At 49.1% G+C, this 15,322-nt stretch overlaps 2 protein-coding genes across 2 annotated transcripts; one reads left to right on the forward strand and one right to left on the reverse strand.

Annotated features, from left to right (window-relative positions):
• Positions 1-131: 131 nt before the first annotated feature.
• On the forward strand, positions 132-10,133 carry CHMP4A (charged multivesicular body protein 4A). The gene is made up of 6 exons (XM_029580619.1): positions 132-299; positions 4,507-4,662; positions 5,131-5,308; positions 5,707-5,815; positions 6,212-6,329; positions 6,450-10,133. The coding sequence occupies exons 1-6, from the start codon at positions 269-271 to the stop codon at positions 6,512-6,514; spliced, it is 657 nt and encodes a 218-aa protein (XP_029436479.1). The 5' UTR covers positions 132-268; the 3' UTR covers positions 6,515-10,133.
• TSSK4 (testis specific serine kinase 4) lies at positions 8,304-13,237 on the reverse strand. The gene is made up of 4 exons (XM_029581411.1): positions 13,004-13,237; positions 11,773-11,987; positions 10,681-11,032; positions 8,304-8,615 (listed from the first exon to the last, which is right to left on the reverse strand). Exons 1-4 carry the CDS (start codon positions 13,235-13,237, stop codon positions 8,304-8,306), a joined length of 1,113 nt encoding a protein of 370 aa, XP_029437271.1.
• Between the last annotated feature and the right edge of the window lie 2,085 nt (positions 13,238-15,322).

Raw genomic sequence — 15,322 nt, forward strand, 5'->3', positions numbered from 1 at the left:
CCGTGACGGGCGACGTCCAGCCCTCTCCCTTCACGTGACGTGCGGCGGGCCCGGGGTCATGACGTCGCGCTCACAAGCAGGAAACCAACAACAACAAAAAAAAAACCCAGAGGGGCGGGGCTCCGAGCTGGCGGTCGCGTCGTGACGTCACACCCGGAAGCAAGGGCGGCGGCAGCGGCGGCAGCAGCGTTACTCTGCTGTGCTCCCGGTCTCCGAGCGCATTGTTTTCTCGGGCTTTGGAGGAAGCTACAGCCGACGGAGCGGCTCTATGAGTGGGTTCGGCAGGCTCTTCGGAAAGGGTGAGGCATTGGCGGTTATTTAAACAAATAGAAAAATGAAAGAAAAAGGGTGTGACGTCAGGAGCGGCCAGCTGAGCGCTGTCATGAATATTAATGAGCTCTGGACATTAATATTAAGCAGGACCAGAGTATAATAGCCGTAATAAATCGCAACTTTTAGGAGAAACGCTTCATACATTTAAATAATAAATAATCTTAAAATATTTGTGCAAGAGCAAAGAAACAATTCGTGGTGTATTATATTAGCATAATAGTTAATAAACATCGGTAATTTAGATTTATTTTGCATTTCTATAATGTTAACAAATATTGAAAATGATCTTGGTGCCAGGGTTTTCCTAACAACGTTGCTTACCTATAGTAAGTGTTCTCTGAAAACACGTGCCCCACTGGGTGACGTCACTCTGACGGAATTCGGAACAACGTGTGCTTTCCAGAGGTTTTCTATTTCAGAAGTACAGATCTCTTCTGCTCTAGGATTGGGCCAGTCCTGGATTAACTCCCATTGCATGCAGGGACTTGTAGTCTTCTTTTTCCTAGGGCATGCATTAGGGTAGTGTCTCTCATCCCTCTCCTGGAGCATACCTAACCAGCCAGGTTTACAGGATATGCAGAATGAATTATACATGAGATACATTTGCATAGCCTGGATCTCCAATGTAGGCAAATCTGTCTCATGGATATCTGGTAAACTTGACTGGCTAGGTGTGCCTCAAGGAAACACTGCAATAGGGAAATCAGATGGTTTTCTTTGCCTCATAGGTACATTGATCTTAAAGTCGTATTTGAGGAGACAGCCAATCAGGCCAATGCAATATTGGTGTGCGTAAACCGGGTGCTCTCCTAGCACATGCTGATCCACCTCTCCCAGACGTGCAATTTAATATTAAAATGAGCTGCCACGATAAAAAGGAGGCGTTAGAGGAAATTGTGCATCCTCAGCAGCAGGAAAGGTGGCTGTCAGTGGGGGTTTGGAACAGATGCTCAGTACGAGCGTCCATGTTCTCCCGCTACTGACATAGAAACATAGAAACATAGAAACATAGAAATGACGGCAGAAGAAGACCAAATGGCCCATCCAGTCTGCCCAGCAAGCTTCACATTTTTTTCTCATACTTATCTGTTTCTGTTAGCTCTTTGGTTCTATTTCCCTTCCACCCCCACCATTAATGTAGAGAGCAGTGATGGAGCTGCAACCAAGTGAAATATCAAGCTTGATTAGTTATGGGTAGTACACCCACAATATACACAGCCTGGACTGTGTATATTGTGTGCCCAGAAATTCTGTTTAACGACTTTTTTTTTTTTTACATGATTCTGCTTTCTGTGGTTCCTCCTACTTAGTATCACAATACCAGTAGAAGGAATCACAGAAAGCAGGAATTTTTTGTTTTTTCCAATGAGCCCTTGAGCACAGCAGACCATAAAATTGGCTGCGTGGGAAATTTTTTGAATTGCGGGGCTTAGCTAATAGCCTCATCTGCATGTACTTTACATGTGATGAGTGCTATTAGTTTTGTGGTGGTTTTAGACGTGCCAATCCCCTTATTGGTTCAGGGGTTATGAACACCCGTCCAAAACGCATGTCCAATCGTATGTAAAGCAGCGTGCTTGACTGAGCACAGTATATTGCATCGGTCGGTCGGTCTGTCTGAGTGACAGTTTTTCGACATGGGAAAAGAGCCCATCCCCCCTCTGCTTGTTCAAGGGATGTGAAATCATTGGTCAATTCATTTCATTCATTTTGGCAGTGTGCGTGTATCTCACGAATGGAGGATAGGCACACAAAACTGATGGTAGGTGCGCCTGCTCTCCATTCGTAAGATATGCGTGTATCGCCGAAACAAATCAAATGAATTGACCAACGAATGCACATCTAACATTGCTCCCTCATTGTCTGTCTGATCAGAATGATTGGTTACCCAAATTTTTGAAAACACAGAGAGCGTTATCAGATTGCCCTTAATTCCAAGAGATTGATGTGACGTTGTTTAGAGCCACTGATGTGACTACCAGGAAGCGAGTGTGGGATATAGACACAGGCAAGACCAACTATAACCTCGATATGTAAAGAAAGCACTAAATTAGAACCGACGGTAAGCCAGCTCCACACTGAATAGTCTTTCCATGCCTGCCTACCAAAATCCTCGTGCCCAAACCAACCAGTTCCCACTTTGGCCAGAAACGAAGGAAACAGAAGTGGCAATGTCTGATCAGTAGGTTGGTTGATGACGTGCTCTCTAATGCTGCTGTACTGTGTGGCGTTTTCAAACATTATTATAGCTGTGATTCCAGGCCAGAGTTTTTAATCTTAACTTTCTAATTATCAGTAGAAATTCTTTGCCCCATGCTTGGTTGAGCTGTGTGAATAGCTGGCCATCTCTTGTAGGAAATGGGGGAGAGAGATCTTTGCAGGCGTCTGTGGGAGATCGTCTCTCTTGCTTGAGAATTCACTGTCCTGGAGTTAGCATGTTGGAGGAAGTTAGATCTCCATGTTCCATGCCAAATATTCTGGACTTTGCAGGGCGTATTTCTCCTCTTTTGTTCATGATATTATCCAGAAGTCTTTTCTGATATTCGGCTGCTCCCTTGGGTTTTTGCAGCCCAAATGCGTGTCTGTATGTTTTAAGCATTAAATCTTAGTCGCCAGACTCTAGAACATTTCTTAAGCTTTGCTGGATATTTTCCACACCTTCCTGGGGGGTCTACCCTGATACAGATTGGATAATCATCCTCAAAAAGACAAACCTTTCCCAATAATCCTTCTGTAATAATCTTGAACTGATCCAAGGGCCAGGTCCCAGTGGCACACTGCTAGTAACTCTCCTCCCTTGGAATAAATTCTATTTGCCACTGTCCTTTGTCACCTCCCACTAACCAGTGTCTAACCCAGTCAGGGCCCATAGCATATTTATTTACAAGTCGCCTATGTGGACTGTGTCAGAGGCCGTACTGAAATCCAAGTACAGTGCATCTGGTGCTCTCCCCTGATCCGACTCTGGTCAGCCAGTCAAAGAAGCTGATCAGATTTACGTCTGGTAAAGCCACTCTGCCTTAGATGTTATAATGCACTGGATTCCAGAAACTGGAATCAGGAACTACTTGGAGTAACATCGTCGTCTCCTTTCCTGCAGTGGAACAGGCTCAACCACCTTGGACTGCAAAAGAGAGTGCATCTCCAGTTTTAGCATTTCCTGATGGGTTTACTGCAAACTGGACGTTTGTGAAGGGCAATCTGCAAAATGTAATCTGTAACCTGTTTAAAATTCTCCAAAGGAGCCCAGCTGTCGGGAGTTGCAGCGGCGTCCCTGCTACAGGGATCCTGGAGTGCTAGCTGGCACTTCCAGAGTCGGTGGAAAACCTGGGCCTGGTTTGGAGGGGCTTAGCTGTATGAAACCTGAAGCCTGTTTCCTTGCCTCTTGACTGTGGTACCTCCCTGTAAGAGGAGGCTGGTTCGGAAGCAGTGCCAGGAAGTTTTTCAGATGTAGTGTGGTGATCCTTCGTGGTCTCCGGCACTCAGGGGAAGCAGGCGAAGCTGCCCAGCCATGAAATGAAGCTGCTTTGATGTTGTTTTGTATTATATTGTTGTTACATTTTTTTCATGTTCCAGCCCAGTCTCTGTGCGATTTACAATCACAAACAGCAAAATTAAAATAACTTCATAAAACTAACTGACCTAGAATGCTAATCTAATAAAATGAAATAAACCATACAAATAAAAAAGACATTACAAAAGGTAATCTATCAGTGCAGATTATATTTTCCTAGGGTGTAATGCTCCCTGCAGACCCAGGCAAAGATATACTTAAGATTTAAGGACTTTGTCGTTGGTGATATGGTTCATTCTTATGTGAGATGAAAATGTGCATCGCCTAGTCCTCTGAATATAGGCGGTTTATAAATCTTAATAAACATGAACAGTGCCATCGCTAGCACCGGCTCAGTGGGAGACCCAGAGACCCAGCCTCCAGTCCTGTCCCTGCGGCCAACTCGTTGTGACGCCTGAAAATAGCCAGCGCTGCCCGCCATCTTGCCCTATAACCAAAAGACCACTTCTGCCATCAGCCGGCAGCGCTGGGTCCTAAGTTTACCGACAGCTGAGAAACCTTGTATAAGGGAAGGCTGGGAGTGGGCGAGGGAGCCTCCAGCCCCCGGCATTTTTTTGTATTAAGTGTCTCTGTGCCCCCCCCCCCCCCCCCTCTGTCAGGGAAGAATGGGAAGGGAAAGGCTCCAACTCCCCAGGAGGCGATCCAGAAGCTGCAGGAGACGGAGGCGATCCTGGTGAAGAAGCAGGAGTTCCTTGAGCAGAAGATACAGCAGGAGGTGAACACGGCCAAGAAGCATGGGACCAAAAATAAGAGAGGTAAGCAGTGGGGAGCTGGGAAATGATGGGAGGCTTCCTTTCCTCTCCCACCCATCCTCCCGTTATTTACGTGCACTGGGTGGATTGGATCCCTCTCTCTCTCTCTTACCCGCTTTCTCTCCTTCCCTTGCAAGACAAGCCATGCCCCTCTCTCTCTCTCTCTTTATCAGCTGAAAGAAATACATCTGTGTTGCCAGAGTGGCTTATTAATTAATGAAATATGTGCACAACAAGAAAAGAAATACCAAAGAGACGATTCCCGGGTTTTGCTGCCGGTCCTGTCGTCTTTGCTTAGATTGCATTTTAGGCTCGCAGAGAGGATCCCTCGGATTTTGCTGCTGTTGTTTCTCCCAGGAGTTGACTCTGTTTTGTCTTTTGGGGATTTGTTTTTTTTTTTGCCTGCTTGTTCTTTATCGGGGTGGTTTTCATTTTCTCTCTCCCCTTTCCCTCCCCCCCCCCCCCCACCAGCGGCGCTCCAGGCCCTGAAGCGTAAGAAGCGCTACGAGCAGCAGCTGAATCAAATCGATGGCACCCTGTCCACCATCGAGTTCCAGCGCGAGTCCCTGGAGAACGCCACCACCAACACCGAGGTGCTGAAGACCATGTCCGAGGCTGCCCGGGCTTTGAAGGAGGCCCACCAGCATATGTAAGCATGGCCGCCGGCCTGGCAGGGAGGCCCCCAGCCCCCCCCCCCCCACTCTGAGACTGTGAGCTTTGCAAGGCAGCGGGGCTGGGTATAAAAGGGATTTAGAAAAGTCCATGAAGACTGAGGGAAAGCCACTGCTTGCCCTTGGACACTGGCAGAACGGCATCTGTTTGGGATCCTGCCTGGCAGTTGTTTCCTGGACCTGGCCAGTGCCGGGAGACAGGATGCAGGGCTCGCTGGAGCTTTGGCCTGACCCAGTAAGGCAGGTCTTAGCATCTTATGCTGCCTGCACCTGAAGGGTTTCGTGGAGGCGCATGGGGTTCTCAGTAAAATGTCTTCCTTCGTGTGGCCCTCTGCCCTGCACGAAGAGCTGGACTATGATTATGTTGCTTTTGAAGGGACATCGGGAAGGTGGACGACCTCATGGCAGAGATCACGGAGCAACAGGAGATCGCGCAGGAAATCTCGGACGCCATTTCCCGACCTTTCGGAGACGACATCGATGAGGTAAAAATACATTTTCTTGAGTCGTCTTTTGCTTCCTCTGTGTGTCTTTTTATTTCTCATTGTCTCTACTTTTGCCTCCTTCCTTATGCATCTGTCTAGCTCTCTCGCCGTCTCCCCTTCTGTGTGGTTCGTTCTTTCTCTCAGATCATGATTCAGGACACGGTATTGGCCTGACAATCTGTACATGTGTTGCGAAAGTAGTACATAAAGTGGACAGAAAATAAACAAGACAATTCCTGATTTCTAGTGCTGGTCGTGTTGTCTGTGCATTTACGGCCTGGTGTGCGTCTCTTTCTGTCTCCGCAGTTAAGATGAGTTGTTGACTCCGCTCAAGCTTGTCCATTTCTGTCCCTGCTCACGTGTTTCCTTCCCTCCTCTGTCATTGCCCTTGTCCAGGATGACTTGCTTGCCGAACTGGAAGAGTTGGAACAGGAAGAAGTGGAGAGCGAGTTATTAAACGTGGGAGACGAGGACCTCCCTGGTGTCCCAGCCAGCAAGGTGCCATCTGTGCCAGGTACTTTCCTCCGGGATTGAGGCTCGGCTCTGAGATGGGGGAGGGTGAGAGAGGGGGGCAGAGAGCGGGGAGTGCGCCGGCAGTTGGAATTCACCCGCCGCTCTTTTTTTTCTCTCCCAGCCTCCCGCGTGGCGCAAGAAGATGAGGACGAGGACATGAAGGAGTTGGCGTCCTGGGCATCCTGATCGCTCAAGAGAAGAAACCACAAAATCCCCGCGAATGCAGTGGGCTTGGGGAGGGGGTGGGTCCTGGGTCCGAGAAGATGCAGAGGCGGGAACTGTAGGTCCTTTTTCTCTTAAGAGCGTAGCAACCTCCCTTCGAATGTCAATAGTGCTTTTCATCAGAGGGAGCACGGCTAGGAACATAGTGCATGTCCATGGCTGGGCAGGGCCGGGAGATGCGAGTGCGCAGAACGTGCTGAAACCAGGGCTGACCTCCAGCAACGCTCATGCGCAGCATCCTCACATCCCTCATCTCAGGGCTTCTCCCCAGTCCCCACATCCAGACCATGCCAGGACTCTTTCTTCCCTGCTCCATGTCGTTCTCTCCTCTCTGCCACACACCCCCCCCCCCTCCCCACCCACACACTCTGCACAGAATCCCTAAAGCATCCTCCACCGTGCCTTATCTCTCTGCACCTTACACTGAGCTGCTCACCCGCACCCTCTCTCTGTCAGCCGGCATGGACTTGCATCAGCTCTGCAGGAAAGGCCCCATTGCTCCAGCCCATCAGGGCCAGAAGGAGAGGCCTGGCTGCAGCCTGAGGGCAGCGTCTGTCACGCCAGGGGCCTCTGGAATGCCTCTGTCTCTTGCTTAGCAGGAGAAAACCTGGCTCCAGTGCTAGCTCTGCCTTCCAGGGTATCGACGATGCATAGTCATTTGGCGTATTTGCATATATTTGGTCTGAGACCCAGGTTAATTTGCATAGCTTGGTCCCTTGGCAAAACCAGAGCTGTTGTGACCCCTCAGGGAGCAGGGCTGCACCCCTCTAATGCACAGGAGAGCCATTATGGCCTGATGCACCTCCTCTAGCACTGGGCCATGACCAGAGGGAGGGAAGGGGGGCTCTCTGTGTTATGGTACCTTGTATAAAATAGAGAGTGAATAATTTAATCAGGTAACAAAAAAAAGAAACTGTATGATGTGTGGCTTTGTGCTGGCCCCATCAGTCTGTCGTTCCTTCTTTCCCCCTCTGGATAAGGAGGGTTTGATAACTCCTGATTTTGCTGCTGTTAATCACATTTCAGCCTTATTTGGATTTTATTTTTCAAAAAAACATGAAAAATAATAAATATATGATCTTCAGAAAATAATGCTGAAACCAATGCCTGGAGCTTATTCTGTTAGCTGCACCCCCCAAAAGGCCCCGACCAACCTGCTGGAGCTGCCCTCCCTGCTCCACCCTAGGAGGGGGACAGTCTCCCCCCTCCTCCCAACGCCCGGAGCTGCTTCCCCCCTCCCCCCGCCCCACCTTGGAAGGGGTTCTGTTGCCCTCCATCCCATCCCTGGAGGTTTCTTGCCTCCTCACGCTGCAAGCGGCTGCCGCCTCGTCTCCACTGCTCCCACGGCGGAAGGGGGGGTTTCTCTCTCACCCTCTCATCTCCAGAACTGCCCCCCTTTTGTTCCACGCTGTCTCCCTCCATCCCGTTTGCAGAGCTCTCCCCACCTTCCCCACACTAGGAGGGAATTGTCTTCCTCCCTCCCACACTGACGGGGACTGGGGAGGGGGGAGGGCTGCCTCTGTTTCTCAGAATAGGAAAACACATTCACTTTTTCATTGTCTAAGCTGGACAGTGGAGGTTCTGAAAATGTTACAGCTGCTTTTATTTCATTCCTACTAGGATTTAAACGTAGAGTCTGTCTTCCCTCCTGTTTCCTGGAGGGTCTTCGTGGGGCACTGGCTGTGCCTGTGTAAGCTGTGGTAATTGCCTGGTTTGGTTTTTTTTCAGCAGCGCTGGTGGGAGCCCTGGTGTACTACAGCGTGGTTCCCTTCAGTCGAGCCATGCTGTCACTGGGGGTGATGTAGAGCCTCATGGTTGCCTCGGGGACAATGAGTTCCCTGACAAAATCGTCGCGTTTGATCGAGGGCGTGGAGGGCACCGAGGGCGTGGAGGGCACCTGGCATACCGGCGACTCTTCACACGAGATAGGGGTGCACATGGCTTCCAAGGCCTTGATCTCTTGCTCGGGTTTCTCGGGAAGGAACCTCAACACCCAGGGGCTCCTCAGCACATCCAGGATTGTGATGCGCTGAGAAGCCTGAATCAGCATCTTCCAGACCAAGACCTGTGAAGCAAAGCAAAGGAAAGGCATTAGAGAGAGGGGTCTGCACCCGCATCTTCCAGACCAAGACCTGTGAAGCAAAGGAAAGGAAAGGCATTAGAGAGAGGGGTCTGCACCAGCATCTTCCAGACCAAGACCTGTGAAGCAAAGGAAAGGAAAGGCATTAGAGAGAGGGGTCTGCACCAGCATCTTCCAGACCAAGACCTGTGAAGCAAAGCAAAGGAAAGGCATTAGAGAGAGGGGTCTGCACCAGCATCTTCCAGACCAAGACCTGTGAAGTAAAGGAAAGGAAAGGCATTAGAGAGAGGGGTCTGCACCAGCATCTTCCAGACCAAGACCTGTGAAGCAAAGCAAAGGAAAGGCATTAGAGAGAGGGGTCTGCACCCGCATCTTCCAGACCAAGACCTGTGAAGCAAAGCAAAGGAAAGGCATTAGAGAGAGGGGTCTGCACCCGCATCTTCCAGACCAAGACCTGTGAAGCAAAGGAAAGGCATTAGAGAGAGGGGTCTGCACCAGCATCTTCCAGACCAAGACCTGTGAAGCAAAGGAAAGGCATTAGAGAGAGGGGTCTGCACCAGCATCTTCCAGACCAAGACCTGTGAAGCAAAGCAAAGGAAAGGCATTAGAGAGAGGGGTCTGCACCAGCATCTTCCAGACCAAGACCTGTGAAGTAAAGGAAAGGAAAGGCATTAGAGAGAGGGGTCTGCACCAGCATCTTCCAGACCAAGACCTGTGAAGCAAAGCAAAGGAAAGGCATTAGAGAGAGGGGTCTGCACCCGCATCTTCCAGACCAAGACCTGTGAAGCAAAGGAAAGGCATTAGAGAGAGGGGTCTGCACCAGCATCTTCCAGACCAAGACCTGTGAAGCAAAGCAAAGGAAAGGCATTAGAGAGAGGGGTCTGCACCCGCATCTTCCAGACCAAGACCTGTGAAGCAAAGGAAAGGCATTAGAGAGAGGGGTCTGCACCAGCATCTTCCAGACCAAGGCCTGCAGATCAAAGGAAGGGTGTTAGAAGCCAAAGTTTCCTTTGGCATCTTCTAAACCAGTCCTACAGGCCTCCCAGCTAGTCAGGATATCCCTAATGAATACGTATGAGATTAAGTCGATGTATGCAAATATTTCTCATGTGTATTCATTAGGGATATCCTGAAAACCCTGGGGGGGCAGGCATAGGACTGGTTTGAATAACCCTGTCCTAGACCATGGCCTGTGTAGCAAAGAGAGGGTGTGAAAGGGGGAGGCCGGCTTCAGCGTCCTCCAGACCAAGGCCTTAAAACCAAAGGAGCAAAAGAGTAACATAAGGGCTGATGCAATACCTGTGCGGGAAAAACGGGCCTCGTGATAGAGCACCCGCTTTCTGCTTTTCTGTTCAACTTTTGGAGCTCCTCAAGTCTTAACGCCAACTCTGGGGCTGGCATTAGGTTTTTTTATTTTATTTTATTGGTTTTTCAATTATTCTGGACAATGTGATACATAACAGTGCAATTGTGATAACATTAAAATATACAATAACATTTCAATTCACTTTTTGTTGAATAAACGTTACAATAATAACTGCGCTACCCTCTTCCCCGTCTACCCTTACCCACCCACACCCCTCTGTCCCGCACTGTCTGTTTACGGACTCTATTTTCTTCTTTATATTTTATTTATTTTATATATGATTTGTAACAGAAGTTGGCGTTAGTTTTTGAGGGTTAAAACGTGGAGGTCGGCTACGTGTTTATTTTTTTACGTCGGGGGTACTGGCTAATAGCCTCATCAACGTGGCATTTACAAGTGATGAGCGCTAATTAGCTACACCCTGGTTTGGGCACGTGTTTCGGACACGTTGACCCCCCCCTTATTGCATCAGGGCTTATGGACGCGCGTCCAACCGCAGGTTACCCTGTGCGCTAGCCTGAGCGCGTGGTATTGCATGGGCCTGATAAAGAGGCAGAATTCCGGAGCATCTCATATACACAGATGGAGACAGAGTGCAACATTTCTAAGGGCCCTTTCTCCACTCTGGATCCTGGGCAATTGGCAAGAGCAGCACCGCCCTTCCCCGGGGGGGGGGGGTCATACCTTGCCTTCCTGGCACACCTTCTCTTTGTGGGGGAACGGCACTTCCTCCTGCATCTCCTTCAGTAGCTTCCTCAGGTTGGTGTCATCGAAGGGCAGGTGGCCCGTCAGCAGGGCGTAGAGAATGACTCCCATGCTCCACACGTCGGAGAGGAAGGGGTTGTAGGGGCTTCCCAGTAGGATCTCGGGGCAGGCATAGGCGTAGCTGCCGCAGTACGTCTGGCTCAGGTTGGAGAAGCAGATGAGGTTGCGGGGCCCCCCGATCGAGGAAGCAGCTGTCAGTTTGGAAAAGCCAAAGTTTGAAATCTTGATGTTCTCTCCTGCGTCCAGGAGCAGGTTCTCCAGTTTTAGGTCCCTGGGGAAGGAAGAGGGTGAGGTAAGAGACACAGTGCTCTGCTGGCAGAATTACAACATAGCTGGGCCACACACAAAGGGACCTTCGTGACAGGGCAAGAGAGGGAGAAGACCTCAGCCAGTAAAATAACCCAGACTGGGTGGAGCCAAGTGGCCCTTAACTTGACATCTGCATTTCCATAATTTGTAGTCGGCAGATGTGATGCATAAACTATATATGGTTTTCGTCAAACACCATTAGCAAAGCAAATCCAGCATCCCTCCTTAATTACTAATCATTTTGGCCAATTTTGCCACTTCCAGGTAGGGCATACTGTTTCTTGGTGTGACTTGGTAGAGGAGCAGGCAGCTAGTATCCCCCATCTGTATTCAAGTTACCCATCTGGTTCCAGTGCAAACATTACTGGCATTAAATAAAAAATATAACTTAAATATATCTGTATAAATCAGCATTCAAAATGTTATTGAGCTGTTTAACGGGAAAGTGCATGCATACACGCACACACGATGGCACATACGGAACAACAGCTGAATTATCACACCTCGAAAGTGGGAGAGCCATGGCCAAGGCTTCAACCTCAGTGATGCAGTATTCACTCAATCGTTCTCTCACCTCTGCACATGTTGATGCACATCTCATGCTTATCCCCATGTCCTATCGCACTGGAAACGTTTCTCCTGCCCCCTCCCGCCAGCATTCCCGTGCCTTCTGTCCCCATTCCCATACTCGTTTTGGCTAACCTGTGCACAATTCCTTTGCTGTGGATATAGCCCATCCCGAGGGTGAGCTGACTGAACCACTTGCCAGCCACAGCCTCCTCGCAGGGGCCTGAGGACTGGATCTTCTCCAGGACATCGCCACCTTGAGCCAGCTCCAGAATCATGTACATACGGCTGGTGGTCTCTATCGCCTGATAGAAACTGATCAGATTCTTGTGCCGCAAAACTTTCATCACCTGAGGAGGAAAGGAGGTGAGAGCAGATAATCCCTTGTCCTGCGGCACACCAAGCGATGACCCCATCACTTTAGAAACACTGACAGGAAATACCTTTACCTTGGACACGTCAAAGAAAAGCACCATTACCTGTTACACACAGGGGTAAAGGCTCCCCTTGATATGTTGCATGTATGTAACTTAGCACATCACAAGCATTAAGGGCAGCAGTGAACTTGACTTAGGAATGAGGTTAGATCTTGTAATATGCATAAAAGCCATTTGAAGACATGGGCCCCTGGGAAGTAACACTGTTACCCAGGCCCCATAGACAGAAATCCCACTATCTCCTGCTACAGCTAGGTAAGAGTCTTTCTGGGAGGCACAGAAAGGTGACAGAAGTGTCTGTACCAAAAGATGGAATCTGAGAGCAAGCAAATGTGGCAGAAAGTCACAGAAACTGTCCCAATTGAATTGGCTGCCACCTGCCTGATGAGAAAGCACTTTCACATGCAGCTTAACACGTTGCACCCTATGCACCCCAAAAGGTGCAATGCAAGTGTTAGAAGTTAACCGGAGAGCCAAGAGATGGCACCCTATGTGCCCTGGCTGAAGAGGGAGGTTCCCTTATGTCCTGGTATTACCTAACTTCTTTGGTGACATTACCCCAAGAGGTAACACCATCGCCCGCCGCTCACAGATCATCCTCCTCTCCTATCCCCAACTATCCTTCCTTGGGCCCCAAACATTGTGGGGCAGGTAACCAGGGCGAGAAAGAAAAGTTGGAAGAGCCAGGTGGTTTTAGGTGTCCACTGGGGAAAAAAACAAAACACTTTCTATGCATATTTTTATCATTTGCAATCAAATGCTTATACGCTAAGTGCCGAATTATATGCTGATTGCAGAAATGGAGCTGAGTCAGTAAAGCTGTGAAGCCCACCCATCTCAAAGTGCGAGCAAGGAAAGGAATCCAGGTCCCCTGCTACAAGCTCTTAACACTGGGCCAGCTAAGGAGGTTTAACTATGGCGTGCGTTACCTGGATCTCACGTGGCAGGAACTTGTCTAGATACTCCCCGGATGCCTTCTTCTTTGAAATGATTTTCATGGCCACGTTGACCTTCTGCTTCTCCAGCTTGGCCTCGTACACGGTGCCGTAGGAGCCATGCCCGATGGCCTTTGTGATCTGGTAGCCATACTTCTCCATCACCGAGCGGGGATCCACCGGGAGGTCTGCGGTGCCCTGCGTCTCCATGCTCTTTGCGGTGGCCATGGCTCACCGGGTGCGTGAAGGGAGGAGCTGGGGGGGGGAGAGCTCCCGGCCACCCACACTCTCCCCCCCCCTGCCGCCAAAGGAAATCGTCACCACGGACCTTAAGTCACCCAGCAGTGCAGGGGTGGCGAGGCCCCGTCCCACCTCTTCATCGCCGTTGAACCAGCTCCTCGAAAGATGGTGCTTACCAAAGCGTGCACAGCACGATGACGCAAAGACCTCAGAAAGCTTCTCTGTGCCGGAATGAAAACAGATGATTCTCCCCCAGGGGTCTTCTCCTTCTCCTCCTCTCAGGGTCCCCTTGTTTTCCCCAGCCTGGAGCGTTGCCGGGGGGTGGAGCCCATGGTTCCCAGGTTCCGACTATGATCTCGCCGTGATGTCACAATCCACACCCTAGCCTCCATGCCCAGTGCTTTCTGAGTGGCTGCTGCCAGCTGTGATGTCATTGCCCAGCCATGGGTAGAGAAGGTTCCCTTTATGCCTTTTGGTTTCCCTGCAGGGTCGGCTGTCCAGCCCAGGCTGAGATGGACAACAGTGCAATAATGCCATGGAGCTGCCTATAAGGAGGATGCAGAGGAGCCTGGATTATTGGAGCAAGGATGACTTGAAAGGGATTACCATGGGCCAGGGGCTTCCCCCTATTTAATATTCAAGAAATGCATTCCTCTGCGTTACAGACATGAAAGCTGTTCATTACCATTCAATCCTAATGTTTTGGAATCATAACTGGAAATTAATTTATTTGAATAAAACTGGCAGGCTGATGCAATAAGACGTGCATGAAAACGTGCATCCAAACTGGGCGCCGTTTTTTTTTTAGCGTGCGCACAGCCAACTTTCCTGAGTGCCCAATACTATATTTAGATGAGCTGGATTAATTAAACAGGACATGATAAGGAGAAATTGTGCATCCCTGGTGCCCAGGAGATGTGGCAGTGCACTTATTTATTGCTACAGGCACTCAAGAAAGAATTAATGCAGTGGATTGATTACAAAAATGGAGGAATCAACTGTCATAGAGTCTATGTGCATGTATTTTATATGAGAGACGACTTGTTAATGTATAACCTGCTCGCTACAGTGGTCTAAGAATAAGACTGTATTATATGTACTCCAGTTTATATATTCTTGATTGCAGTACTCTCAGTCGGGGGGGGGGGGGGGTTAATATTGCATTGATAACTTGTTGGTTGTCTAGTGTCTCACTGTTTGTATATTTTACATGTGAAGGCCAATAAAAATTGTCAATCAGAAAAAAACCCTTTTCTGGATGCACAATAGGAAGGGCCGAAATTGGCCAGAGCGTGTATATTGTGTGTTTAGAATTTTTTTTTTTTGTAATCTATCTATTTCATTAATTCTTTAGTAGATCTGCTGTTCTCTGTGGTTCCTCTGTGACTTGTGAATGACAACGCCAGCTCCGGGGCTGGTGTTAAAATTTGCCGGGTTAAAAAGTGTGTGTTGGGTGCCCACAGATTTACTGCTAATAGCCTCATCTACATGGAATTTATATGTGATGAGCATTGTCACATGAAACAGCTACATAGTTATTTGGGCAAGCATTTTGGATGCGCTATTCCCCTTATTGCCTTAGGTGTTAGTCTAGCGCATCAAAAATGCCCGTTAACCTGTGTGCTGGGCTAGGCACACTTTATTGCGTCGGCCCCTAGGTGAACTGGGAAGTAAGGATGTTTATTTTTCTTTTGTTTGCTTTTCTATCAGAGTGGGGACTGGGAATGGTTCGTGAGCTTTAGACTCAGTCACCCATCATGTGTGTGTGTGTTTTTGAGAGTGTAATGTCTCCAAAGGGGTTGATTTTGCTTCTCCCATTGTAACCGTCTCTTTTTAGTCAGTAAGGAGGCCCAGACAACTGATCCGTAAAGATAGACTTTTATTGCCAGCAAGATGCAGCTAAGACAAAGGCTCAGTACAACTGCATGCCCCTCCCCTTCAGGAGCAGACTCTTATGCACTTTACAGTTCTTATCTTTTACACATGCGTTCTAAGCACTGCTGAGCGAGCATATTCCGGCTGAAGGGGCTACTGACCCCCTCCCTAGACACCCTGGAACTTTCGTGAAACTTC

Source organism: Rhinatrema bivittatum, chromosome 16 (assembly GCF_901001135.1).
Source record: "Rhinatrema bivittatum chromosome 16, aRhiBiv1.1, whole genome shotgun sequence".
NCBI lineage: Eukaryota > Metazoa > Chordata > Amphibia > Gymnophiona > Rhinatrematidae > Rhinatrema > Rhinatrema bivittatum.